General features: G+C 31.5%; 1 protein-coding gene and 1 long non-coding RNA gene across 2 annotated transcripts; both read right to left on the bottom strand.

The window, feature by feature from the left end:
• Positions 1-1,022: 1,022 nt before the first annotated feature.
• On the bottom strand, positions 1,023-12,506 carry LOC132753661 (uncharacterized). Its single transcript, XR_009628991.1, has 2 exons — positions 12,360-12,506; positions 1,023-1,693 (listed from the first exon to the last, which is right to left on the bottom strand). It is a non-coding gene; the product is annotated as an uncharacterized LOC132753661 (long non-coding RNA).
• Positions 12,507-19,083: 6,577 nt separating this feature from the next.
• LOC132753660 (uncharacterized) lies at positions 19,084-26,038 on the bottom strand. The gene is made up of 7 exons (XM_060744155.1): positions 25,685-26,038; positions 24,749-24,829; positions 23,936-24,055; positions 23,369-23,490; positions 22,459-22,651; positions 20,928-21,566; positions 19,084-20,506 (listed from the first exon to the last, which is right to left on the bottom strand). The coding sequence occupies exons 1-7, from the start codon at positions 25,964-25,966 to the stop codon at positions 19,610-19,612; spliced, it is 2,334 nt and encodes a 777-aa protein (XP_060600138.1). The 5' UTR covers positions 25,967-26,038; the 3' UTR covers positions 19,084-19,609.
• Between the last annotated feature and the right edge of the window lie 765 nt (positions 26,039-26,803).

The following is a 26,803-nucleotide window of genomic DNA, read 5'->3' as shown; positions in this document are numbered from 1 at the left end:
TATTCTAATTGTGAAAAAATGACTTAAAATGCGTTGCTACGCTTTTAAACTCAAATCGGGTAAGAAAAGCAAATAAAAGGTTTTTTTTCTTTATTTCCAGATCAAAATATTCCCTTTCTTGCGCTATTCTTGTTTCCATGTTAAGAGTCTTTTCATTATTGTCTTATTTTAGCATTCTCGTATGCTTACCCATATCTTGAGATAATTAAGTCATCATTTTTAGAAAGCAACATGAAGGTTTGCGTCATTATATTCCCATATCAAATTAACGACCATACTCAATATGCCTATATATGGGCCTTTGTATTAATTAACTCTACTTTTACCTTATATGGATTATTCTACATTTTTTATGTGATACACAATGGCGAAGAAAAAAGAATTGTAGAACGGAGAAAGAAGAAACACAAAGCTTGAAATAAAACTGTACGGTAAAGTTTACCATGAAAGGAATGCCCAGTGCAAAATCACTACATGTATGGTTTTATTTAAGTCTCTTCTGCGCATTAGAATGCTCCGTCACTCATATAAGCTAAATTGAGCATTTCTTGCTTTGTGATTGTGGAAGAAACCCCCGTGCCAATGTATGCACGTTATAATATTGAAGACATGAAGGGTCATCATGATAGAACCACCACTGCACACATCGACTGTTACCCGGTCTCAACTTCCAGGACAATGCTTATTGGTAGCAGCGGAAAAGAGCAGATATTATATCGGTGGTGTTGTGGGGGCTGGGGGAGGATGTGCCAAGCAGGGTATACGTCCAGCTCGCACTGCTTAAGTTCAAGTTCAGATCATCCTTAGGTTTGGTTGTGACACTGGGTGTCGGATTAAAATTGACCTTCAAATAGATATATGTATGGTTTTATAGAGGATTTACTCATTTAACTGTATTCAAACAGAAATATTGACTCGAGTGACTGTAAATAACTCTCGTATATACATAACTTCCAAACCTTCTTTACCTTTCTTTTGTTTAAACATGTCGCAAAGGTTAATTGATAAATAATTAATACAAGGAAAGTTCAAATATTTATTTAACTAATGTAAGTTCTTACTGTCTCTTGCAATTTTAAAATATTGTCAATTTATTTTAAATGATATAAAATCAGGGTGAACAGCTGAAATTGGTTTAAACCACACAATGTTATTCAAACTTGTTTCTGCTTATACTTATTTTGTATTTTGAAGGAATGAAAAAGTCAATGATTATCCAGATTATCAGAATTTTTCCTTTTACTCTTAACTTATTTTTTTCAAAACATTTTTGCCCTATTTGAAGTTTCAAATAAATGTTTAAAACACATTTAAATGATATGTTAGACTCTGAATTTATAGACGTAGATATTTTATTTGGATGCGTTTTTTCCCATTCAACAGTTGCCTGGGTAATGGGCTAAAATGCGGCCATACACTGTTCCAAAAAGTATTCGTGGCACAAACAACAATGTTCGTATCCATGCCCGAAAACATCGCCACATGCACCACAAATAGGGGCTAGTTTTTTCATTTGAAATGGGTGAATCGCTTCAGTGTCACATTTTGCACACGGTATTCCTGATCCACTTTTCGATACTAATCTGTAGGTTGATGCGTAACCTAGCAACGTCATCAAGGAAACCAGGACAACAGTCATTATTTTTGAAGAAGATTTTTGGCTTGCTGTTCTCATGCTTGTTTATTCGTGTTTCTGGAAAGAAAAAAAAATGTACATTTTTGTGTGTATGTTTGAAAATTCTGCAAAACCTCGAATATAAGCGTATAGTTTTCAAACGCCTATTTTCCCATATGCGCTAGTAGGCCGCACATTATGAAAAATACACAAAATAGGTCACAAATTATGCGCGTATTGTAATATGAGCTTATAGAATAATGACACCTACATGTATTTTGATTTATGCATATAGAATAATATTACTCAGAATGCGCCTTTAATAATGCCAGCACTATTAGGCGTTGAGAATTGAGTACCGCTCAAGCCGGTGCTAGAGGGCGTGAGGGTTGTTGCACTTATTCAGTATCCCTCATGTGCAGACTCAATCAAACCGAGTCTGCAATTCTCTTGTAATTTTGTTGTGATTAATGCTTCCGAGGGGGGGGTCACTTTGTTTCCAGATTTTTATTTAGAAAACGGAAGAAAAAATACTTGAAATTACGTCATGCATATGTTAAGTACCAGCTGTCAAAGAGGTGGTTTGTTTTAAACAATATAGAATTATGACATTATAATCAGACGCCGAGCTCTTAATGCTTGTTCGGTAAATCCCCGACTAAACCAAGATTAAGTTAATGTCCACAGACGCCCAAATTTAGATAATAAGTGTCACCAAAGGCATAAAGACGCCATTATCAGGTTTTATGACATATGTGATTTTGATATATATAAATTGATGCAGCACGTGAGCAATATCCACAATCACCTACAATATAGAGATGCAGTAAGAAAATAAGACAATAATTCTGTTTAGTCATTGCAGTGCAACTTATGTTGAATAAGTAAAATTTTTATAAAATATTACAGGAAGATACATTTTTTTTGTTAAAAGGCCTTTCATTAACATTACACCAATTATTATCAAAAGATTTGACGTAATTATTAAATTAATTTGTAATGCATGTTTAAATTAAAAGAAATATGTTTTCGGCAATTTCTTTACCAAGCAAAATAAAAAGTTGTTATTTACTTCGTAAACATTCAACCTCAAGGATTGCAAATAAAGCAGACAATATCGCATGCCTTTATATTTAATTTCAATACGGAATAACTGTCAGAAATTTAAATCAATTATGAAAATAAATAAAAGAAAATTAAATGGACTATAGATACATGTAATTATAATACACTAAATACGAGAAGATCTAGTATGGTATATTATAAAATGAAGCGTTGTTGCAAAGTGAAAATATATTGGAAGGTAGTGGAGACCCCCATAATGCAAATAAAGCAAAATATGAATGCATTTGAGTTTGTATATTCATCAGCTTAGTAGGTAACTGCAGCTTAATTCATGCTGGGTAGCACCGAATCAACTGATATCAAATTATCGAACTTTCAAAATAGCTACTGCTGTTGTAATATCAACGTTGGGAAATGGTGGCCCTTAAGAATAGTGTAAAAAAGATTGAGGCATGCCATCCTGGGTTTACTATGTCATGAGCGTCAGTAGTAAAAGCAATGCAACTCACAACCCAAAGCACCGCCAATACACCTATTTAAAAACCAACGGTTTGGAAGGACTAGAAAAAATAAACATATCAATAAAGAACAAGGTACAGACGCTTAATAGCACTTTTTACTTGCAGTTGTCAGTTAAATGCACGTGCATTATAGAGAATCCCTCGAGAAGCACGGCAATACCACAAAAAAGTAAAAATGATGACACGCAGAATAATTACATTATTTAATGCGGAGCCAACTTTGATTATTTCTGACAACTATATTAGTCCGAGTTAAATTGTTTAAAATGTTTTGGCAATTTGCTGCATATTAATACAAAACATAGTGTGTTTTTCTTAATCTAATTTTAGATATTTTGTTGCCGCAAAATATTGCCAGCATACCAATTTATGTTTCAAATGCATTTCTTTTTCCCACTAATGATTGAAAGTGTACAGAATCTAAAGATGTTAATATTGTAGGTTGTAATAGCTTTTTATGTATTTGGTTGTTTATATTTATAAGTCAAATAAAAAAACAACATCTATTTCTCTCAATCCATGTTCAAACTTGACACAACGAGGTGACAAACATGAATAAAAGTACAATGAGGCTCAAATAACAATTAATTAACATAAGGTTATACTAACGGAAAACTATAATAGTAAATAACTTGATATAAGTAAAACATGGCCCAACCGGTATTTTGTTCTTTTTTTTAATGCTTTAAATATATAATTCACCTAATCTGTTTACACACGAAATATTTCTTGGTCACTAGAAATACACCTTTAAATCAACTATTATTTTTCAAACATTATATGCCTTTTGATATGCTAAATGAAAAACCAAATATCTCTAAATATATAAAAAAAATCGGTAACATTAACTCGTAGGTATGACATCTGTTCATAAAAGATGATGTAGATACTATAATATAAACTAGAAGACATGCCTACACATTATCATCTTGGAAAGATAAAACAAACCGTAAATCGATTATAAAAATGTCACAAAAAGGGCAAGAATGGTCTTTGAATGACTTTTGTGACACGTTTAAATATGGTCTTATTACTCCTAATTTAATTAACCATCTACTTACGTCTCTCACAAGACTTTCCCGCTCTAAGATGACAAAATATAATGTATGTCCCAAATAGACGTTTCATTGAATTACAATTCTTGTGTGTGCTATAAACTATTCGAATGCCTTTTAACCGACTGAAAGTCCATAGTCAAGTAGGAGTTTTCAAATCATATCTATCCAGCTCTCCTATTCAGTGTCCAGTGTTACCGTGAGCGATTGCATTATCTTGATAAAAAAACCCACTTATTTCCTTAAAACAGTCTGTAATAAACATACAATAAGATACAAAGCTGATATCTTTTATCATGTATAACCATCTTTGTTTTAAAAAATGTCTACAAAATAATTGATTAAAACAAATAATTAACTGATAATTAATAACGTTTCTACTTTAACTTAACTGTTTCTCATGGCGATGTCATTAATTTATTTCGTCAGTTGATGCAGCATTAATAAAAAACAAATAAAGTAAATTAACTGTCTTTCAATTCTATTAATCTACATATTAATGTCTCTTACGTTATAAAGCGATCAGTTAAGGCCTCATCAGACGGTAGGATTTGGCAGTACAACACCAATTAAAACTAAGAAGTACAAGCAAATCTTAATGTGCGAAGGCTACTTTTTCTTAATTTCATACAACTTAATATTAGATTTACAAGATAGGACATGTTCTATGTCTTAAGACCTTCCACGATGACAGGTGACATATTTCCCAATTATCCCCTGATAATGTGTTTAATGAATGAAATTCCAGAACAATAAGGGCTAAAAGGTAAACATAGTAGTAAGATGGGGGTAAAAATGATGTTGAAAAACTCTTCAGATTACCCAAAGTTGTGATATGTTCGAACCCAAAATTATTCAGAAAATAATTATGTTGCAGTATTGAAGTGTTCTCTAATCAGAGGAGGTAGTTTGTAGGCGACCAGAAAGCTCAGTCCTTAGAGTCGCAGTACGGCATTCCGAGTGTCCAAGGTTCGAGTCTCGGTCGAGCTGCACATTAATCTCGCCCTGTGACAATTATACAATTTTTTAATGGATGTGGTTCAATCATGACTCATAGTGAGTAAAGTATGCAAGGGATCAAAGGAGGGAACTGTTTTTTTAGGGAAACCTGATGATTCCTACAACGCAGAATTACGGTTTGAATGCAAGTGTTGTATTGCTTTGAAAATTGTACATCATATCTCTAATTAGTGTCGTACAACTAAATCCTTACGTCTGTAGAGACCTTTACTGAATTTCAAATCCGGTATACGATTGTGATGAAGAGGCAACTGATGTTTCATTCCCTAACATATAATGCTTGAAAATCGCCACGTCCCTTTATGTATCATGTCCTTGTGACCAAACACCCATCCAGAAACATATAAACAAAGATATCAAATAATATCAACAATGAAATCTATTGAAAAGATCACTATTCAAAAGTGTATAGATTAAACCAAAATATGACTCTTGTAAATTTCAGATTCGATATATTCGCTACTCTAATATTGGAACATAAATAAAAGATAAACAGGGAGAAAGGACAAAATATAGAGCAAACTAGGACATCATGCTACGAGGTCGTAATGTCTGTGTTAAATATAGGTCAATTATATGAACACAAGTACAAAATGTAATTATATATTCCTTACATAAGTGTTCTAATAAACATTGAGTATATACAATGATATAATACATTTAGTATTCATATGACTGCATAATTACATGTACCTTACATTACTGCCCTAATTAACATTGAATAAACAAAACATTTAGTATTCATTTGACTACGATTTTATACATCAGATTAGTGTTCTAATAAACATAGATTATACAATTACATTTAGTATTCATTTGACTACGTAATTATTTATAACTTACAGAAGTGTTCTAATAAACCCGTGCAAGAAGTATAGAGAAATATTTAGAATACAATATATTTAGTCGTAAAGAGACGATATCAGTTATAATACTTTCACTGTCATATATGCAACTTGTGTAAAATCTTGTATGTATACAAATGAACGTGTATTTATAAACTGATTACCAGATTTAATGTCAATGCGGATAGATATGGTAGTTTAGTATAAAATAATTAATTATACAGCACTATGCGATCAACTATTTGGCTTCCAGTAAATGAATAAATGATACTAAAAGTTGTATGGCTTTTTTCCCCAAAATAACATCGTTACTTCATCATTACTTTTTTATTCCAAGATAGATTTTTGCCAATTCATGAAGATTACGGCATATCTAAATCAAACATAATTTAATAAACTGTCTTTACAGTTGGAAATTCATTTGAAGAAAGTTTTCTTACAAAAATTGTAGATATTTTACGGACACATTTATATGAATAAGCATAGGACATACTTCCTATACTTTTTCCTATGATAAAATACGTAATATTGTTTGCATAAAGTAAATATTTGATTTACGTTTTATTAAATTAATTACAAACGGAATAATTCTAGGAAAGCGGACATTTCTTGGTGGCATGGAACATACAAATAAATATATATGTGAATCGCTGACTCGGTTTGACCGAGACATGAAACGCGAAACTTCCTAGTCCAAGATTTAGTATATTTTACTGTATCATAAAAAGAAACATTTTCATTATTCAGCATATTGTTTGTAGTTTATAAAAAAGCATTTCTTAAGCTACACAGCCCGAGCAAAATTACAGAAATTCAAGATGGTCAACAATATGGCCAAATATGGCCGCGAAAAATAATAAAATCAAATTTTCTGTTTCTCGTTTTTTTTTTACTTTATAATGACAATGTTTGTGATACACTAAATTGCAATACCCCCCCTTCCCCGGCCATCTCTTGGATTATCTCTCACGTCACCGTCATACTAATTTAAGCAGCATACAAACATTAAAATATAAATAAATAAATCAATTATTCCGAGGGACTAGAAATATGTAAATAACAATAAAATAAGTATTGCATTACATCTGTTAATTATACAACTTTTTATCTTTTTATCACATAAGTAAATCCCATTTATTCTGTTTTAATGTTAATATTCCCCCGACATCAATGCTAATCTGATGGCACTGCAAGTTCTTGCTAATGTAGTAAGGGCGTTGTAAACGTTTTCTTAGGACCTCGAGTGCCAAACAGAATTTAATTATACTAACACCTGGCTATGTGCAATTTGTTAAATAAAATATAAAACATCATACATCAAATACATGTACTTTATTATGCAACCTTTTATTTAGCATACAATCAAAACTTCTGTGTCCTACCACATTAAATACTGAAAAGCTTAAGTGATATAACATTTGTTAGAACGTGTACTAAAATTGCATGTTTTTTGTTTTTCAAACTTAATTCAAAGTGGTAAATGTTGGTATTGCAATACAAAGAACAGAAAACAATGCAATGCCCTTACTGCACTATGTATACATCGCTTTAGTTAGTAGCATAATAATGCTTAAAATACAATCAACATCAAGCAGTTAACATATGAAAACTTCATTCTATGAACTTGTTATTATATATATGAACATTTTCGTTTAGAATGTTTTAAGTAACTTTGCAAGAAAACGGCTCAAGTTTGTTTTTGTCTTCTTTTTTCACCGTTTATGTTATTTATTGCAATCTATTTATTTTGCAATAGAATGGAACTTGGACTGGCATGCAAAAACACTTTGAAATTTATGTAAACAATCTAAACGTATTTAGGATATTTTGAATAATATTTTCCAACCGATTTACTACATTACGGAAATACTTTTTATTTCTCCATCATCAATGACTCTTAAGAAGGTAATCCATTTCAGAAACAATGTGTTCAAACATGTAATTATGTCACGCATGCTAATTCACCCATCGGTCTTTTTTCATACCATAACTATCATTATTATTGCTTCTATCATTTTTTCCAAAGAAAGTCCCGAATCATCTAATCATTGTATCTCTAAATTACAATGGTGTTATTGGTTGAACTAGCGTTTTGAGGACAACCACTTAACAAACATATCGTGTGCTATGTTGTTCTTATTTTCGATTCAGAATCTCAGTTAACCTACTATATCATTTGTTTTATTTAAAATTTAATACATGTATTTATCAACGACTGTTTACAAACTGGTCTTGTAATTAACTGAACATCATATATACAATTTTAAAGAGTACACGTATAAAGCTATATTTAATGCAACAATTATCGTTTAAATTAACCAAGAAAGAATACTTCCAAAATGCTTGTATGAAAGAAATGTGTTAGTAAATTGCCTTAAAAGCGAATGGCCATACACGAAACCATTGTTAAACAGACAAAACTATTTTTTAAAATAGACAAATTTTTTATTCTGTTTACGTATACTATTAATGTATTAAATTACAGAAAATTCTATGTAACAATTCTTTTGAGAATCGACCATAAGATAATTGAAAAAATATGATTTTACTGTTGTTTTTTTTCTCTAAATAATTCATAAGATACTAGTATAGCTTTATACTCTTTAAGTAACAAACTCAAGTCTGTTACATACAAAGTTTTACAACAATATATAATGGTTTGGTTATATCAGGAATATATCAAATGTCTCTGCTAACTGAGTATTTTTCGTATTTAAATTAATTGTATTCTATTTAAATATAATATATAATATTGATCAAAAGTAAGATCGTGAATATGTGAGTATAGTTACCGTTTTAAATAACAAGACAGTTTGTGACCATCTACCACTTATCAGTGAACCATAATTTTTGACTATCATTAAATCAAGCGTATTAAAGTGGATTGCTCTACAATAAGCACATTTTCATAAATATTTCAAAAATTGATAAAAACAATAAAAATGTATTATTTGGATATTCTTAAATCGGATCATGCCAATTACATCCATATATAACTCTTTCATGGTTTGTTGTTATGGCTGATACTAAATTCTATCAACGTATTTAACTTTTGTATTACAGACCTTCCATTATATACAATTCTCATTTACTGTCTTGGAAATTGTGTTATTGTAAAACGTCATTTAAAAACTAAAACCATTTTATATCATATACTATTACATTTAAAACACTTGATTTGAATGCGTGTTAGTATTTTATTATATACGGTTTGTCCCCTTATCTTAATAATACAAAAATTAAAAACATTTAACTGACCACCTCATTTGATTTTTTCTTTTATAGACTTTGATCTAATGCCTTAGATAGAACCTATAATGTTAAAATCCGGAATAATTATCATGGTGTTATATTTTAACAATAAGTATACTTTTTTCATTTCTTTACATACGATAAGTTTAAATGCGTACACTTAAATTTTCATATTTACATATAGGCATAAAGGAATTTGATATAAAAGGCACATTATGCCCTATCTATGCAAAAAACATTTCCTCTCTTTTAGACGGACCAGACAAGAGTTTCATAACGTTTAGAAATGGTTTTAAAGCCTGTTAAAGGCTTATCAACTGAAGACAGCAGTGCCGAATGTGATTTTATTTGTCATAACAGCAAACAGATGTAAAAAGTAGCATTTTGACTTCAATACAAAATACTAAAAAGTAACAGAAGCTAAAGGTAGTTCAGGTAAATAGCAAATTAGTCCCTTTTTAAATCATGACAGGGCACCAAAAGTAAAAAGTTTTTTGGAAAAAAAAGCATTTCTTGGTTTAACTGGTCCTGAAATATAATATTAAAAACATTTTCAGCGAAAACCAATTGGGGGCTCTAGGATCGTGTTATCATACTCTTTAAATGAATTGTGTCATTAAGTTTTCATTGTCTTTATGAAATATGTACGGCCTTTACGTCCATTACAAATATGCGAAACAAAATTATTGTAATCAATGTATCTTGATGTCGAAAATCAATTTTATCAACTTTTCACTAGTTGCACATGTATATTTGACATATTTCATTTTATCATTATTTTATTTTATCTGCTCCTCTGAATTGTTGAAGCTGAAAAAGCAATTGTAAACGCTCTGCTTGTGAAAATTCAATGTTTGTCATATTGTATCAACATTGTACTGTCTGACATGAACAATAAATTGTAATAGAATAACAACATGAGTCGAGAAGCTATGTAAGATAAATGTTTAATAACATGACACAAGAATAAAGAACTTATTTGTGTTTAAGTGAATCCTCAGTATCTCCTTAATCTATTGGTAAAATGGAGAAAATTTGACCTGAACCAGAATCCCTCGGGAATCGAGTATCGTATTTGGTGCATGTCGCTGCATCGGCTTTGAGTTCTTTCCAAATTTTTATTATTTAGTTTCCTAAATAAACATAATTTTAATCTTAGTATCTTGTTTTCTTACCAACGGAAATATGAATATCTTCAAGTTTATTAAGAATAATAATCTATTTTTGCGTAGATTGCATAATTGCTAAAATCTAAATGATGATTTAACAATTAAGTATAGGTGTGCATTCCTATCATATAATGCAAACCATTGATAGTATTTACTTAAAGTTTAAATATCAACGTGCATTTATCTGTTTCAAAAATACCCAGACATAACACGATACATTGCGTCTGGCTTGTCAAAAATTAATCTAACTCAATTTCATTCATATTTGAATTAGCTTGTCTTCCTACGTCAGTGATTTTATTAATTAATTGCATGAAATACGTCCCAGATTTTGTTCAAGTAAGGTGAGATAATGAAAGTATTAATATATTTAATTATTGATAAACGATATCAAGTTTATTGAAATGCATTGATCTTGATGTTGGAGGAAGAAGCGATGAAAGAAAGTGCATATAGAAATTTTAAGTTAAATAACTTAAAGTTAATGTTAGCTAGATTAGTAGAAATATTATATATCTGTTGGGCTTTTTTTGTTTGCTTTTGTGTTTGAGTGTGTGTGGATGTTCTGTTTTGTTTTTTAATTTGAATATCGCAATTTAATTTTCACCGCCTTTTATAAGATACTTTCAAAAAAATACCGGAATAATTTGATATAACTATATGTCGTTCTCTTCCTTTTCATTAGGTCTTGGACTTTTATAATCATTCCAAAGAAGCGTAACATTCGTGTTTATTACAATTGGATGACAAATATTTATTCATATCACATTCATTGTTTAAAATGAATTATTGTTAAAAACGATTTTTTTAAGATTTTGAGTGGCTTCTTAACTCGTTTTTTTTGACACAATCACACAAATATCAATAGACGTGGATTTTCTTTTGAGTTGAAGGACCAGTAAAAGGACTAGATATTTTGGTAGAAAACATGGCTAAGTTTATAGAGTTTTCATACAAAATGACAGAAAATTTGTTTAAAAATTGAAAGTAAACTTTAAGTGTCCATTCAATATTGAAAAATAATTAGAGAAATTGTTGTGATCAAGGGAAATTCTCAAAATATAATTAAACGTAAAGTTTTAGCACAACTCATGTACATCAGGGTCTTTCAAATAGAAATTTCTATTTGAAAGACCCTGCGTACATTTTTAATTTGATTAAACTCCTTAGTACATTTTTATATATTTTTTAAATAACTATTTAATCATTTAGAATAAAACAAACCGTTATAATCATATTGTTTTACACAAAAAAGATATTGCGTAAAATTATGGAAAACTAGATTAATGTTTTATATTCATTATATTAGAAAATCCTCATATTGTACACATGTGCTTGAGTGAATAAATATATCTGTCTGCCTGATTAACTGTAAGATGAAATCATCACATTTTTTTTGAGTATATGAAAACATTTATATCTAAAAAAATAAGTATAACGTTAATCCAAAATTTACCATTAACCGCGACTAACATTTTTTGTAGTACAACAAATATATTAAATTGTTCAAAATATACTGTGTTATATTTAAACAATCAATATCGTCTCTAAATCTATAGAAAGTACCAAATTATTCTATTTATTTTTGGTAAAAGTTTACTCTAATTAACAATTGAAAATTTAATTTGATAGATACTTTCTTAATCTTAATACATACATAACTTAAAGTTTTGCATCATAAATACATTCTCTATTGAGTGAAAATATTTCAGATAAATAAAAGGCTTACAGTATTATAAAGATATAATTTCAACAAGACTTATTGGAAAATATGAAGAAGAAAATATGAACTAGTAAGACATAAGTAAGAAACTAACCTTCCAACTTCAATGATTTCAGAATCTGTCCGTTTACTACAAAATCGTCACAAAATTATTCTGGTGAGACGACCGAGAATCATCGATGTTCAATGTTTCTATTCCAGCTAACCAATAGAATTACGGCTACTTATATAGCATTTCTCGCTGAACGATAATCCAACGTAAAATGCGGACAATAACAATCTTGTTGCCTTTTGCAATTGTATCATAGAAGAGCTCTTGGATTTGCTCAAATATCACTTGTAGTGTTTCCTTTTCCTATCTCAGTGGGGGCATTTAGGCAATTAAAGAACTTGTGGGTTTTAAAATTGTGCAACGCTGAGAGATGAGTGGGCTTTTTTCGAAAAGTAATTTTGAAATACATCAAAATATCAAACTGTCTTGGGTGTTATAAATCGTAGCAACAACTTCATAAGCATGCAAAAATAAAGTGGTATGGAAAAACTATTTGCAATAGAATGAAGAAAACCATTTTCATGGTGAAAACTATGTAATAGAACGACAGAGAAAACAAATTGCAAGTTCTCTATGTATGTTTGCAAATATATTTAACTTAGCTAAGTTTGTTATGATATATCTGCGCGGACAAATCCTAATTATCATATCTGTTAAGATCCATCTAGGAAATTTAATGATGTCAGCTAAATGCCCAGTGGTACACGAAGAGCATATATAATCCTTTTGTGCTTCCGATATGCACATGATGCAGCTGAATACTCAAAATACCCATTCAAAATACATTATGGCTGTACTTATTTGTTCTAAGCATGCTTCCTTCGAGAAGACAAATAATACACAGTGTTCTTTCGGGAGATGATTTATAACTGTTATATTGCATTACTTACTACCAAGTGTTCGAAATCGTTTTGACATGCAAATGTAGACTGGAACCTACTGCAATGAATCGAAACTAAAAGTTTTCATAACTCAAACCACACTGAGTTAAAGTGATTCTTTTTTTCTTTTTTTTAAAGTCAGTTGTGTCTCCACTAGTATTTAAAAAGGTCTGAATGGTTGAAATTTTACTCTTCATTTCCTCGGTCACACTACGTACAGAAAGTGTCGATGAAGACAAAACACATACTAGAAAATTAAATACGATGTTGGGCTTGTTATTTCGGATTCGAATATCCGTCCTGAGGTCCCCCAAAGAGAAATATTCACTAATTCAAGTTTATATCAAATACGCATCGTGTAAGGTCATTACTTGTCAAACTTTACCTTAAGGTTTCTTTAATGGTACCCTATTGTAATAGATTCCGATCATTAAAAATCTTCTGTAAAATTTCCTACACTTTTAGTTAGTTGATAGCTGTTAAGGGATTCGGTCATTTGATTTATTAAGTCTGTAACATCAAATTTAGTGTCTTTGTCATCTTTTTTGAGAATGTTTGTGTAATTTGTCGATAATTCCGGACATAAAATATATATTAATATCACTTAAGTGAGGGTTCAAAGGATACTCCGGTTGACTTTCTTATTCAACATCAAGAATTACAATCTATGTGTTTCACGTTTATCTGGAGGTACTGATCTAACTTATTTTCTCAGTTCTTCCGTCACAAAAACAACAATATTTCATACAATAAAGATAAAAATTAACGCTAATTTCATCTCCTGCATATCTCATTTAATGGGCCCCACAGAGATGACGTAGCTACCACAGCCAGATCAGAACGAGGTTTATCAGCAGCCGGAGACGTCCGCAAAAAATTATAGAGTTAAAAAATCAATAAAATCAAAACATTTCAAAAAACATTTGTGGTAAGTCTACATATTTTCAAAGGTTAAATTTATCCTCTGTACAAGTGTTATTATTTTTCAGCAGGATTGCCAAGTAAGTACGTTAAAATTCGTAATTTTAGAGAAACAAATTAAAGGGATGGTCAATAATGGCGATCTATGGACATTATCCATGGAAGCAGGTATCCGAAAAAAGGATCCGTTGATAATCATGCTCTTTATGAGCTAGCCTGAAAGGCAAAATTAAATAACTTTGGATGAAATCCATTTGTTAACGCAACACATACCAATATTCAAACGTTAACATTCCAACAAAAACAAAATCATTTACATGACCAACAGGTCAGCATGGTCAGAATATCACGTGATGATGTGACCATTCGCTAAATAAGCGAGTTTTGTTTACAAAACATGTACTGCATTATAGCTAATAAGCGATGCATTTAGAACAGTATTGATATATATATATGTTTATCGTGTTGGTAAAAAATGCAATTAGTGTCCAAGTTATCTAAAGAATAAATTGATAAATAATAATCTGCCCCTTAAATATTTAAGCAGGTGCGCGTGTTTATCAGCTGATGAATAGCCGAGCAGTGCGGCGTTTTAGATATGCGCGTTACGCCAAGTAGTAATGCATATTTTATGCGGGGCTTACTAACAATCGAATGGACAATGTTTTATATATCCGTTATCGGATAAAATTAGATTTTCGGAAAACGAAAGTAATTCGTTTCTCCTGTTCGGTTATAGTATAAATATGTGACATTTGATTTATGACGAAAATATAAAGATATTTAAGACAGACAAAATATTGTCAATATCTCTTGAGATTTAACAAAACATGTTACTCATTTTTAGGTACCATATCAATTACAAATATGGCGTCTGGTTCGGAGTCTGAGGCCCCATACGGGAAAAGCTTACCAGGTGACGCGATCTTGAGAACTTTTGAAAAACGGATGGATGAATTCTCAGGAATAGCCAAGTCCGTTGCAGAAATGCACAAATCCATGCAAGCATTGAAAGAAGATGTCAATGATTTAAAAAGAAAAACAACAACCAATATTGATGATGGGCAAAGTTCAGCAAAAAGGGTATGTGAACAGAAGTCAGATTCAGAAACAGATTCTGAAGAAGAGACGGATGCACATAGCACTCAAGGGAAAGATAAAGATGACATTGATGTATTTCTTTCGGGGGAGCAGTCTAATGATGAAGATGATGTATCCTTTCTCCAGGATCTGGAAGAATTTTATGCAGAAGATTGTGAAGTAGGTCCGGAAGTTGATGAGAAACTAGCCAATTTAACAACAAGTGCTCTGCAAGCTAATCTAAAGGAAAAAGATGAAACAAAAATCAAAGAGATCAAAGACAGACAGAAAAGGCCTAGAAACACACCGTGGCTGCAAGTCCCACAAATTGATGACTTCCTTTGGCGAAGATTAAATCCAAAAGTGAAAGCAACGGATTACATTCTACAAAGATGTCACGGATCAATGGCTGCTATACTTGTGAAACAAATGACATTAAAACAGAAGGAGTCTGGCTTCCAGAGGACAAACATTTACACATTAACATTTTAGAACTTAAAGCATGTCAAATATCAATCATGGCGTTATGCAAAGACCTTGAGAATTCACATGTTAAAGTATTCATGGATAATACAGTGTGTCATACATTACAAAATTTGGGGGCAGAACTGAGGTTCTGGACAATATTGCTCGCGAAATTTGGCTCTGGTGCATAGAGCGTAATATACACTTGAGTGCAGCTCATGTTCCGGGAAAAGAGAATCATACAGCGGATGTATTGTCTAGGAAATCGAACGATGATTTGGAATGGTCTCTGCATGACAGCATTTTTGGTTTATTGTTGGAAATGTATCCATCCATGAGCATAGATTTATTTGCATCAAGAACAAATTACAAACTTCTTCATATGTATCTAGGTACCCCGATCATCAAGCAATCGCAATTGATGCATTTAGCATAGTCTGGAGCAATGAATTATATCATATGTTTCCTCCTTTCAGTCTGCTACCAAAACTACCACAGAAGGTGGAAGAAAACAAAGCAAAGGCAATTCTAATAGCGCCAGTCTGGCCAAAACTGGTGGCCGAACCTATTGAATCTCATATGCGGCCCTTGTCATCTTCTACCAAGTCAACAAACGATTCTGACACTTCATCACAAACCCCATATACAACATCCTCTAAAAAAGATGAGGCTAGGGTTTTTTTGCATATCCGGAGAGTCCTGCGATCACAAGGGGAGTACCTAAACGGGTTCGAGCACTCATCCTTAGCTCATGGAGAAATTCCACAAAACAACGGTATGACAGATATATTGAAAAATGGATACATTTTTGCGGATCATTGCAACATCCCCTTAAACCCAGTATTAACAAAGTATTAAATTTTCTTTCAATCTTATTCGATCAAGGACTAGGTTACAGTTCGTTAAATACTGCTAGGTCAGCAATAAGCACTTTCTTAAAAATATGTTCAAATGTAGATATACATGAAAATAGTCATATTATTAGATTCATGAAAGGTTGTTTCTTGGAAAAACAAACAGTACCGAAATATGCGTGTATTTGGGATATAAATATTGTGCTGTCTTATTTAGACTCAGCGGAGACCTTATCTTTACTTCAGTTATCAAGGAAATTGTGTATGCTTTATCTCTTAGTGTCGGCGCAACGTTGTCAAACATGACATAAGCTTAAAATCACAGACCTCACGTGTGGGCTGAACAATGATTATGTAGTTATTAATCCAACATCAATTCTAAAAACCAGCAAGCCAGGAAACAAACTAAAACCAATGAAAATTACTAAATACCAAAATTGTTTGATTTGTTTTGTTGGAACATTGCAAGATTATTTAACAAGAACTGCTGTATTAAGAAATGGTGAAATGTTGATCATCAGCACACAAAAGCCCCACAAAGGGGTATCACGTAGCACAATTAGTCGCTGGATCAAAACTGTTATGGTAAATGCCGGTTTAGAGGAACAATATGGTCCACACAGTACGCGCTCAGCATCTACCTCTAAAGCTAAGAGTTGTGGGGTAGATCTTAACACTATTATTAAAACAGCGGGCTGGACAATTGCAAAAACATTTGCGACTTTCTATGACAAGAATATAACACCATCAAAAACTGACGGAAAATAAAAACTACAGAAAAACTATATTTTGTGTTTTGTTTTTAATCAACATCATCAATTAAATACATATCAATTTATAATAATATATGTACAAACAAAAGCAAAGGGTTTGTTTCATAATCTGCATTTTGTATACCTAAAAGAAATTGTATTCTTGTCAAATGCAAATGAGTATTTTCAAAAAGACCATGAATCATATCGAAAACAACTTCACAGTTCCAAAAGAGGTATTCTAAGCTTTGAGCATTATTATTGCAAAACTTGCAGTTTGGATTGTCTTTGCATGATATCTTATACGGAGGTTCGTTTGTGCCAACTATTCTGTGTACATTTCTGTATTGAAACCATTGTAAATCCGTGTTTTTAGTGGTGTCAAATATAAGTGAAAAAATATGTTGTTTCATTCTTTATTTTCAAATTTAGCATTAAGTTTTGTTTCCACTTAAGTTTAAAAACAGGTGTACAGTTATTTAATTTTAATTTATTATACATCGGTCGTGAACCTTTTTCATTTTTTTCTTCAAAATCTGAGATAGCATTGGTGGAATAAAAGGTCCTGAAACATTTTTCAAAGCACTTACAGAATAACCATCAAGGCAATTTTAAGATATTTAACTACTGTGTTACATGCTAAAAAATTGGACTCAAACTATATTTTCTTTTGAATTCATTGATCTCATATAAAACCCATTCATGTTAAACAAGTCACCTATACACGGAACACCAGCATAAAATCATGATTTTACTTTATTTTTTCACCAATCAATATGTTTGGGTAATAAAACAATGGATATTCCAACAATTTATCAGAACATGGAACATTTTTTTCACACAATTGAACAAAAGCATTTAAAGTATCTTATTAAAACAACTTTTTACTACTGCTTATGTTAAGATAATAAGTGAATACCATATCACCCCACAAAAATAAATTATTAATAAATTGCAATACATTTTTGTATTTCCGATTCAATAACCAATTGCTTTTAGCAACATGTCTGTAGAGATAATCTACAAGTTTAATTGTATTGAGAGTGGCACATTCAGATCTAGTGTTTGTTTACAAGCCAGTTTTCTTAAACAGTCAAATATGCATAAATATTCTGTTTCTCAAATTAGAAAATGGCTTATCATTATGGCCTGAATATGTTTATTTCTTTTAAAGCATAAAATAACGTTTTCAAAATCGTAGTTTGAAGGTTAGTGATGTAGAATGTCATTTTTTGTCTAAGCATTTACTTTTTATGTTTCCTTGGACTTTCTTTTTATTTGGTGAAATGAATTTCTAACATGGTGTATTTCTTATTTTAAATGTAATATTCATAACATTTGATCATATGTTAGATCTACACCATGCATATAAACTAAACCAAAATCTGGAAAATATGAATATTTTGATATTCAAGGAACGCATTTTTTACTTATTTTGCACATAACAGAATTGCTTCCTCTTTACCAAGGACTTTTTAAAAAAATGTGTCAGTATAAGTAAGATCTATTATTTTTATATAAAATTTAATTTAATCAACATTACACAATACATAAATCAATCATACTTATATAGAAATATACAGAAGCGCTGTAAAAAAATCTCAACATTATTATAATATTTTACACCCTATTAAAACATGTTTTGTATGTATAAAACTATACTGATCACTCATTATAAAGATAAAATCTTTTTATGAATAAAATATCAGAAGAAGAAATAAAGAAATATACAAGTTGAAAAAATACAACGTCACAATTAGTACATCTAATTAATTAAGAAAAAATTCTACGAGCCATTTTGATATACATGTATAGATAAATGTAATGTTGTGTTTTTTTCCTATTTCTTCTTTTTATTCCTTATTATTTCATCTTCACGCCACATCTTCTAATCAATGATTTTTCCTAACGTACTTGTTTAAAAAGATTAAACAATGTATCCATTTTTTCAAAATAAAATCTTGTTCGTGCAAGCTTATACATTTACCTCAAATCGAACACCTATGAATCATGAATTTAGTTTATGAATACTTATTATGAATATAGTATGTATGCGTAACAAAGCAAGCATAAGTTGAAATGATGTGTATAGTTTGGTTTATTCATTGGATATTTTGTTTCCATTTATTTAAAATCTATGAAATACTAATACCGGAGAGAGTTTTCAAAAATAAAACAACAAAAAACAACATTTAAAGCTTCCTACTCAATCCGTAAAATTTATTTTATGTACTTCATGCAATTAAAAAAGGTAACAAAACTTGTTCAATTAAATGTTAAAATAAACTAGTCACTGTGTAGGATTTTGTCTGCATAGACTTGAACCAATTTAAATCGATTCAACGATCAACTGTCCTTCTCCTCCCTCTGCCACTGTTACCCTGGGATAACAGTAATAGTTGCAGAAATTCTGACGCCTTTTGCTTTACTTCCACTGGAACTGATTCACTTTTTTGAAAAAAGTCTAGTTTCCTCCGTAGACCATCATTGACAATAAGGTTTCCAGCACGGAAATCTGCTATGTCCTTTTCCAACTTCTCAACATTATTCTTCCAATGAAGGTCAACAACGACAGGGTCGTAACTCTGTGAAGAAATTTTCAAATGTTCCAAGACCATCTTTTCTGAAGTCGTTAGATCGGAAAGTTGAGAATTTTTCGTATACTTCCTCGGGATTCTACGCAAGATTGCAGACTCTTGTTTTTCCTGCAATTCTTGTGCAATCCGTTTTACATTTCCGGGAACATTAGTGTTCTTAGTGAGGAAATTTAATTTAGGAATCGGATATGTCATGTTGAAATTGGGGTCGTCATCAAGTGCACCAGTAGCGTCTTGCATTTCAGTTGCTACAATTTTCCAATGTAATGCAACAACAGTCGGTTGGTAGTTAGGGGCATTATCTTCAATTGGTTTTAGGTTTTGGATAATCTGATATTCCGTAGATGATAAATTCTCGAGCGGTTCATCGGCTTTGTACTTCCTCTGCACATCCGAACATATAACATCTTCGACTTTTCCTTTTATTCGTAACGCATCCTTTTTAAGATGCTCTGAGCCAAAGCGTTCAATTTCATTAAGCTTAAAATTGACACCACGATCTGGTATGAACTCCTCTGGAGTCTCAAGTTTTTCTTCAAGTGACTTCAGGTAACTTGCCATAGACTGCTGTTTCAGTTCTATTATGACGCTATTGTGCTCAGCCAGGTCAGAGATGTTGGTGTCTTGCAATGCTTTGATCTGTTCAAGTACAGATAAATATATCATTTAAACATGTATCAATCATTTATTAATTTCTGTTTAATCATTCAAGTGTTTATGGCGCTCAAAAGCATTTATCATAAGAAAAATGTCATTTACATTAATTAACGAAATGAGAATATATATAAAAGAACATACTAGCTTTTATGATTAGCTTGTTTCAGTTAGCAATAACAAAATGAAGAATGTGACATTGAAGAAATACCGGACACATGTGAAAATCCACTTTTTTATCGAGATCTTTACCAAGTTTTGTTTTATTATGAGATCATATTATTTTTATTTTTAGCTGAAATAAATTTGTTTAAAACAAAATTTAAATATTCTGAAAAGAACGTGTATAATCCCGTCTTATTTGGACAATCAAACACAATTAAGTCTAATCTCTTACTATGTTTACCTTCAAATGTTCCAAGACCATCTTTTCTGAAGTTGTTAGATCGGAAAGTTGAGAATTTATCGTATACTTTCTCGGGATGCTACGCAAGATTGCAGACTTATTTTTTTCCAGCAACTCTTGTGCAATCCGTTTTACATTTCCGGGAACGTTAGTGTTGTTAGTGAAAAACTTTAATTTAGGAACTGGAATTGTCATGTTGTAATCGGGGTCGTCTTTAAGTGCATCAGTAGCGTCTTGCATTTCAGTTGCCGCAATTTTCCAATGTAATGCAACAACAGTCGGTTGGTAGTTAGGGGCATTATCTCCAATTGGTTTTAGGTTTTGGATAATCTGATATTCCGTAGATGATAAATTCTCGAGCGGTTCATCGGCTTTGTACTTCCTCTGCACATCCGAACATATTACATCTTCGACTTTTCCTTTAATTCGTAACGCATCCTTCTTAAGATGCTCTGAGCCAAAGCGTTCAATTTCATTAAGCTTAAAATTGACGCTACGATCTGGTATGAACTCCTCTGGTGTCTCCAGTTTTTCTTCAAGTGACTTCAGGTAACTTGCCATAGACTGCTGTTTCAGTTCTGTTATGACGCTATTGTGATCAGCCAGGTCAGAGAAGTTGGTGTCTTGCAATGCCTTGATCTGTTCAAATACAGATAAATATATCACTTAAACATGTATCAATCATTTATTAATTTCTGTTTAATCATTTAAGTAATTATGGCGCTCAAAAACATTTATCATAAGAAAAATGTCATTTACATTAATTAACGAAATGAGACTATATATAAAAGAACATACTAGCTTTTATGATTAGCTTGTTACAGTAAGCAATAACAAAAATGAAGAATGTGACATTGAAGAAATACCGGACACATGTGAAAATCCACTTTTTTATCGAGATCTTTACCAAGTTTTGCTTTATTATGAGATCATATTATTTTTATTTTTAGCTGAAATAAATTTGTTTAAAACAAAATTTAAATATTCTGAAAAGAACGTGTATAATCACAATTAAGTCTAATCTCTCACTATGTTTACCTTCAAATGTTCCAAGACCATCTTTTCTGAAGTTGTTAGATCGGAAAGTTGAGAATTTATCGTATACTTTCTCGGGATTCTACGCAATATTGTAGACTTATTTTTTTCCAGCAACTCTTGTGCAATCCGTTTTACATTTCCGGGAACGTTACTGTTGTTAGTGAAAAACTTTAATTTAGGAACTGGAATTGTCATGTTGTAATCGGGATCGTCTTTAAGTGCATCAGTAGCGTCTTGCATTTCAGTTGCCGCAATTTTCATTGAAGAAAACATGTGAAAATCCTCTTTTTTATCGAGATCTTTACCAAGTTGTGCTGTATTGTGAGATAAAATTCTTTTTACTTTTAGCTGAAATAAATTTGTTTAAAACAAAATTTAAATATTCCGAAAAGAACGTATATAATCCCGTCTTTTTTGGACAATCAAACACAATTAAGTCTAATCTCTCACTATGTTTACCTTCTGACTGTATTCCTAGATCTAATTTACCTACCTCATCTTTATCCGTAATGCTTCCATAAACAGTTCCTTGTCTATATTTTTTGGCCATGTCTTCAAGGATATCCATTCTGATATTCAAATTTCTGGTTTTGCGCTTTTCTTTTGCAGCCGGCTCAATGTCTAATTCTATTTCTTCTAGAACCCTTTCTTCATACAAATCAAGGAGTTGATTTCTTGTGATATATCTTTAAAAAGTCGAAAATTAATTAATTATCACATTATTGAAATTTGTAAAAAAAAATAAAGCACGTGCATATAATTAAATTTTATCAATTACGTTCCACAAACTATGGCTTTTGGACGTTTTATATGATGTTACATGTAATGTCGTATCAAATTTTCTGGCCAACGCTTTATTAATCCCACATGTCACTTGACTATAAGATGATATTTTTAGGAAGTTAAACCGATGTATCCGACAGGCACTTTAAAACACAGAAAGAATATCAGATAGATCGTCCATCGTCCTAGGAAGATAAATTTCTAACAGTAGGTGCCATAAAATACAAGAATAAAAACTCAACAAGAGTGAGCAACGTTCACGAAACGCAATCCCAAAAGTATCCAAAAGCAACGGCACTAAGCTGACAGATGGTTTCCGTTTGTGTGTTTTGTTTGAATTTCGGCGCACCAACACATTTTATGTAATATGGCACCGAAACAGGAAAGATGATTTTTGCTAACCTCGTGTGTTACAAACTTAAAGCAACACAAGATGTCAACACCAACTCACTTGCTGGAGCTAAGAGATGCAAGTAACCCATTTAGTCGCCTTTTACTATCATGCAGAGTTGAACGGTGACTTCAATTCTTATGCCTCATCCCTTAAAATGCAACCTGGCACGGACAAGTGTTTATCACATATATTTACATAAAACTGAATAACAGAACAAATGCTTTACTCTTTTTGCGTTTCGTAAACTTCTGGAATGAGAGATGTAACGTCTCCACTGGCATAATCGATCATTGTTTGCGTCATAGGTCTTTTTGCCCAGTAATTGCCAGCAATCTTGCTCCACTCCAACTGGAAAGTAATTTGAGGTAAAATATGAGTCTTGAATATAATTTGTGGTAAATTATTTGTTTATACATCTGTTTCAGTTACATTGTGAACATCAAAAACGTCGAATCCAGTTCAGACGCTGTATGAGTTTAATGTCACATTTACATTGGAAGTAAGTATGATTGAAGAGAACATATACAAGGTTGTTCAAAATGTAATAGGACTACGAGTCTTGCGTTTTTCAAATTCCACTAAATTTAGAATATTTCCATATTTTCAGCGATTATGTTTACAATGTATATATATGTTTTTTTGGTGGGGCGGGCTTTAGTTTATTAAATTATTGTATAAACCCCTCAATACGCTGAAATTTGTTACTTTGTTTTTACACAACAAAATTATCCATTTCAATTAAAATTTGCACGAAAATCGCGTGGTCGATAAGAAGTTTCAAGATCATCACCTAAACGTCATCCTTGCCCTCGTAAACTTCGGCATTTTGAGAATACAGTTTACAAATGTCTGCAAGTTTCTCTCTAGTAGGAAGTCGTTTCCCTTTGTGCTCTTCAATCACAAGATGTGCTACCTTGTTAAAAAATGTCAATTATTAACTGAACTTACAAATTATCATCGTCGAAGTGAAAAAATAAACGATAAAAAAGAAAATGTAAGAGTCGATGAAAATCTTGAAAATTAGAAAATTAATGCGGATAGCGTATCATACGTTTGTTTGTGAAAGATATGCTTTTTAATAAGTATATTTAGAAAAGCAAGAACTACTCTTATTTATTACATTTCGAAATTATTAAGTCCTACATTAGACTTGCGATGTGGAATGATTGAAGAGCAGTTAAATTTTAAAATTTGGAAATAATTATCTCCCAATTTATTCTTTGTTTGGTTCTAAATCAAAACATGTTATGTGTGATTTACATATATATATATTTATTTATTGTAAAATTGCCTGAAATAGACAATATATTATATATATTTTGGCAATTTTACAATAAAAGGTCGTGGTGAATGGCTTAAACACAACTGTTTTGCAGACATCATAGATATCTCAAAAGCCATTGTCACTCTATCTTAAACAGATTTGTCCATCATTTAATTTGGACTTGGACATGGTCATGTTAGGGGAAATCAAAATATGAACTGACTGAATAGTGAACAGGACCGACCATGGTCAGACTGCACGAACGTGTCGGCTGATCTTAGTATGCATTGGAGACATATAAGATTATATAGTAGCCAGTCAGACTAAGTGTACAGTAACTACCTGTGTGTCAAAGACGTTTTCCAACCTGATACCAAACTGGTGATAAAGAGCAGCACTGTCACCTGAGCAAGACTGAATAACCTGAAAACATATAAGTCACTTCGCAATCTAATATTCATATTAATGACAGACATGATATCAGATAAAGTAAAATAAGTCTTTTGAACACTCCACATTAAAATATATTTAAAAGAAACTCGTACATTTACATTTAAACAGTCATGCCAAAAAAAAAAAGAGAGCAAAAATGTACATAAAAAACACCTTTGTAGGGTTACAGTAAAATCCCTCTTAATTTAACACTCAATGAAATTAAGATACTACGCATTGTTTATATTCCTACTTTAGCATTCAATCCTTAGAAAACAAAAATGAAAATTTGAAGATCATTAAAAGTACACTATAGCATTTATCTTTAAAGTTTAATTGCAAAGGAAGAATGAAAAATCCTACATGGTCTGTTTTGAAATGACGATATCTTATATTGTTAGACAGACTTGTTATGTATACAAATACTCATTTGACAGATTCTTCATTTAATGGTGTGTTGTTAGTATTACCATAATATCATTACCTGTCTTTAAAATACTTAAATTTACTAAAATTAGATTATACTCATAATGTCATAGAAAAATACTGCCTGTGAACTTGTCAGTGGTCTGACAGACAGAAAATGCTGAAAAGTTGAAAACACGTTCCTCACTTGAACTTAATAAATTTGCCAAAAATATAGTTTGAGAAACAAGAAACGACTAAAGCCTGCTTCTTATTCTCACTTTTGGAGAAATTCAGACGATTCTCTTTTAGTATAATATGTAAAATATATAGAACATCTTTTATCTTTCAGATGTTTTATTATAAACATATAATCATTTTCGAATGTTTGCCCTTTAAAAAACTGATTAATAATAAACCTCGTAGAAAACATCATCTTACTTTCACTATGGTTGTACTTGTTAGAATTTTGTCAAGTGTAGTATCTTTGAAGAACATTTTATCTTGTTTCTTCTCGTTAATCATAACATCAAACAAGTAGACGTCCCCGTCTAATGTCCCTATCTGTAGTAACGTCAGTGGTCCATCTTTACCTAGTTGAACACCCTCTGCGTCAAGGGAGATCACTTGTTCTTTCAGAAGCCTGGAAACTGCAGATTTGCATTTACACTTGTCTTCTTGCGAATATAGCGTTATAGTGTTCCTTGCTTCCTGTGTTGTCATGGTTCACCAACGTAATGTTAAGTCGTTCTTTTAACATTCAAGAAAATAAAAACGTAAAAAAACAACAAATGAAGCCAATATTTTCATCAGAGTTAATAGTAAAGAGACAAAATATAGATATATCATCTATATGACATATTTTGAAACTTGTGTTATGCTGTTGACCTGTTGTTACAAATTTCGTAAATTTCTGAAAATTGGGTATAACGAATACACGGGGGTGGAACCCCATATGGATCTAAAAATGAGCATCGGTAAAAAAAGTATATGTGAATTTTCGTTGCTACAGATGTGATGTATTACACAAGATGTGACAGTAAAATTAGGTGAATCGCAGTGAAAGTTTTAAACTTTTTAAACAGTTATTTAGAATTCAAACTTTTTGTTAGAAAACCAAAATGCGATTCTACCCTCCTGGCTCTCCTCTATACTACCCATTTTGTATTTGAATTCTATGCAGTCTTCATCGAGATATTCTTTCCATCGTGGGTTCTTTTGTGTCCAAAACATGCAATGCGTATGAAGTAAATGTCACCAAACGGAATCAAAATACAGAGATTTTACGAAATATCAACACAGACCGATGCTTAACATTCGATCAAATTCTGATTTAAACATTTATTAAGATTTGGCTAGAAACAAAGGAATCTCTGCCCAAAATTGCATTTGAGCTCCATATATGATGAAAGATCCATATAATAAGTCCACCCCCGTGGAATACAATCTCTTCCTTTTTGTGAAAACCCACATACATACATATAATTTAATATCATATTTTAGTGTCATATATAAAATTTAATAAAATGTCGTATCAGCATGTTTTCACGACGATAATGG

The sequence above is a fragment of the Ruditapes philippinarum genome, unplaced genomic scaffold, assembly GCF_026571515.1.
Source record: "Ruditapes philippinarum isolate M1 unplaced genomic scaffold, ASM2657151v2 ctg8949_1_1_1_1, whole genome shotgun sequence".
NCBI classification, from domain to species: domain Eukaryota; kingdom Metazoa; phylum Mollusca; class Bivalvia; order Venerida; family Veneridae; genus Ruditapes; species Ruditapes philippinarum.
Note: the sequence above shows the minus strand (reverse complement) of the source record. Positions and strands in the feature narration are given on the sequence as shown.

Excerpts from the sequence above, each read along its gene's own strand:
- LOC132753660 (XM_060744155.1), bottom strand. The coding sequence starts at position 25,966 with ATGACAACACAGGAAGCAAGGAACACTATAACGCTATATTCGCAAGAA. Across the intron at positions 24,056-24,748 it reads AAAACGTCTTTGACACACAG|GTAGCACATCTTGTGATTGA; the intron begins GTAGTTACTGTA and ends TTTTTTAACAAG. Across the intron at positions 21,567-22,458 it reads GCATTACGGATAAAGATGAG|ATCAAGGCATTGCAAGACAC; the intron begins GTAGGTAAATTA and ends GTATTTGAACAG.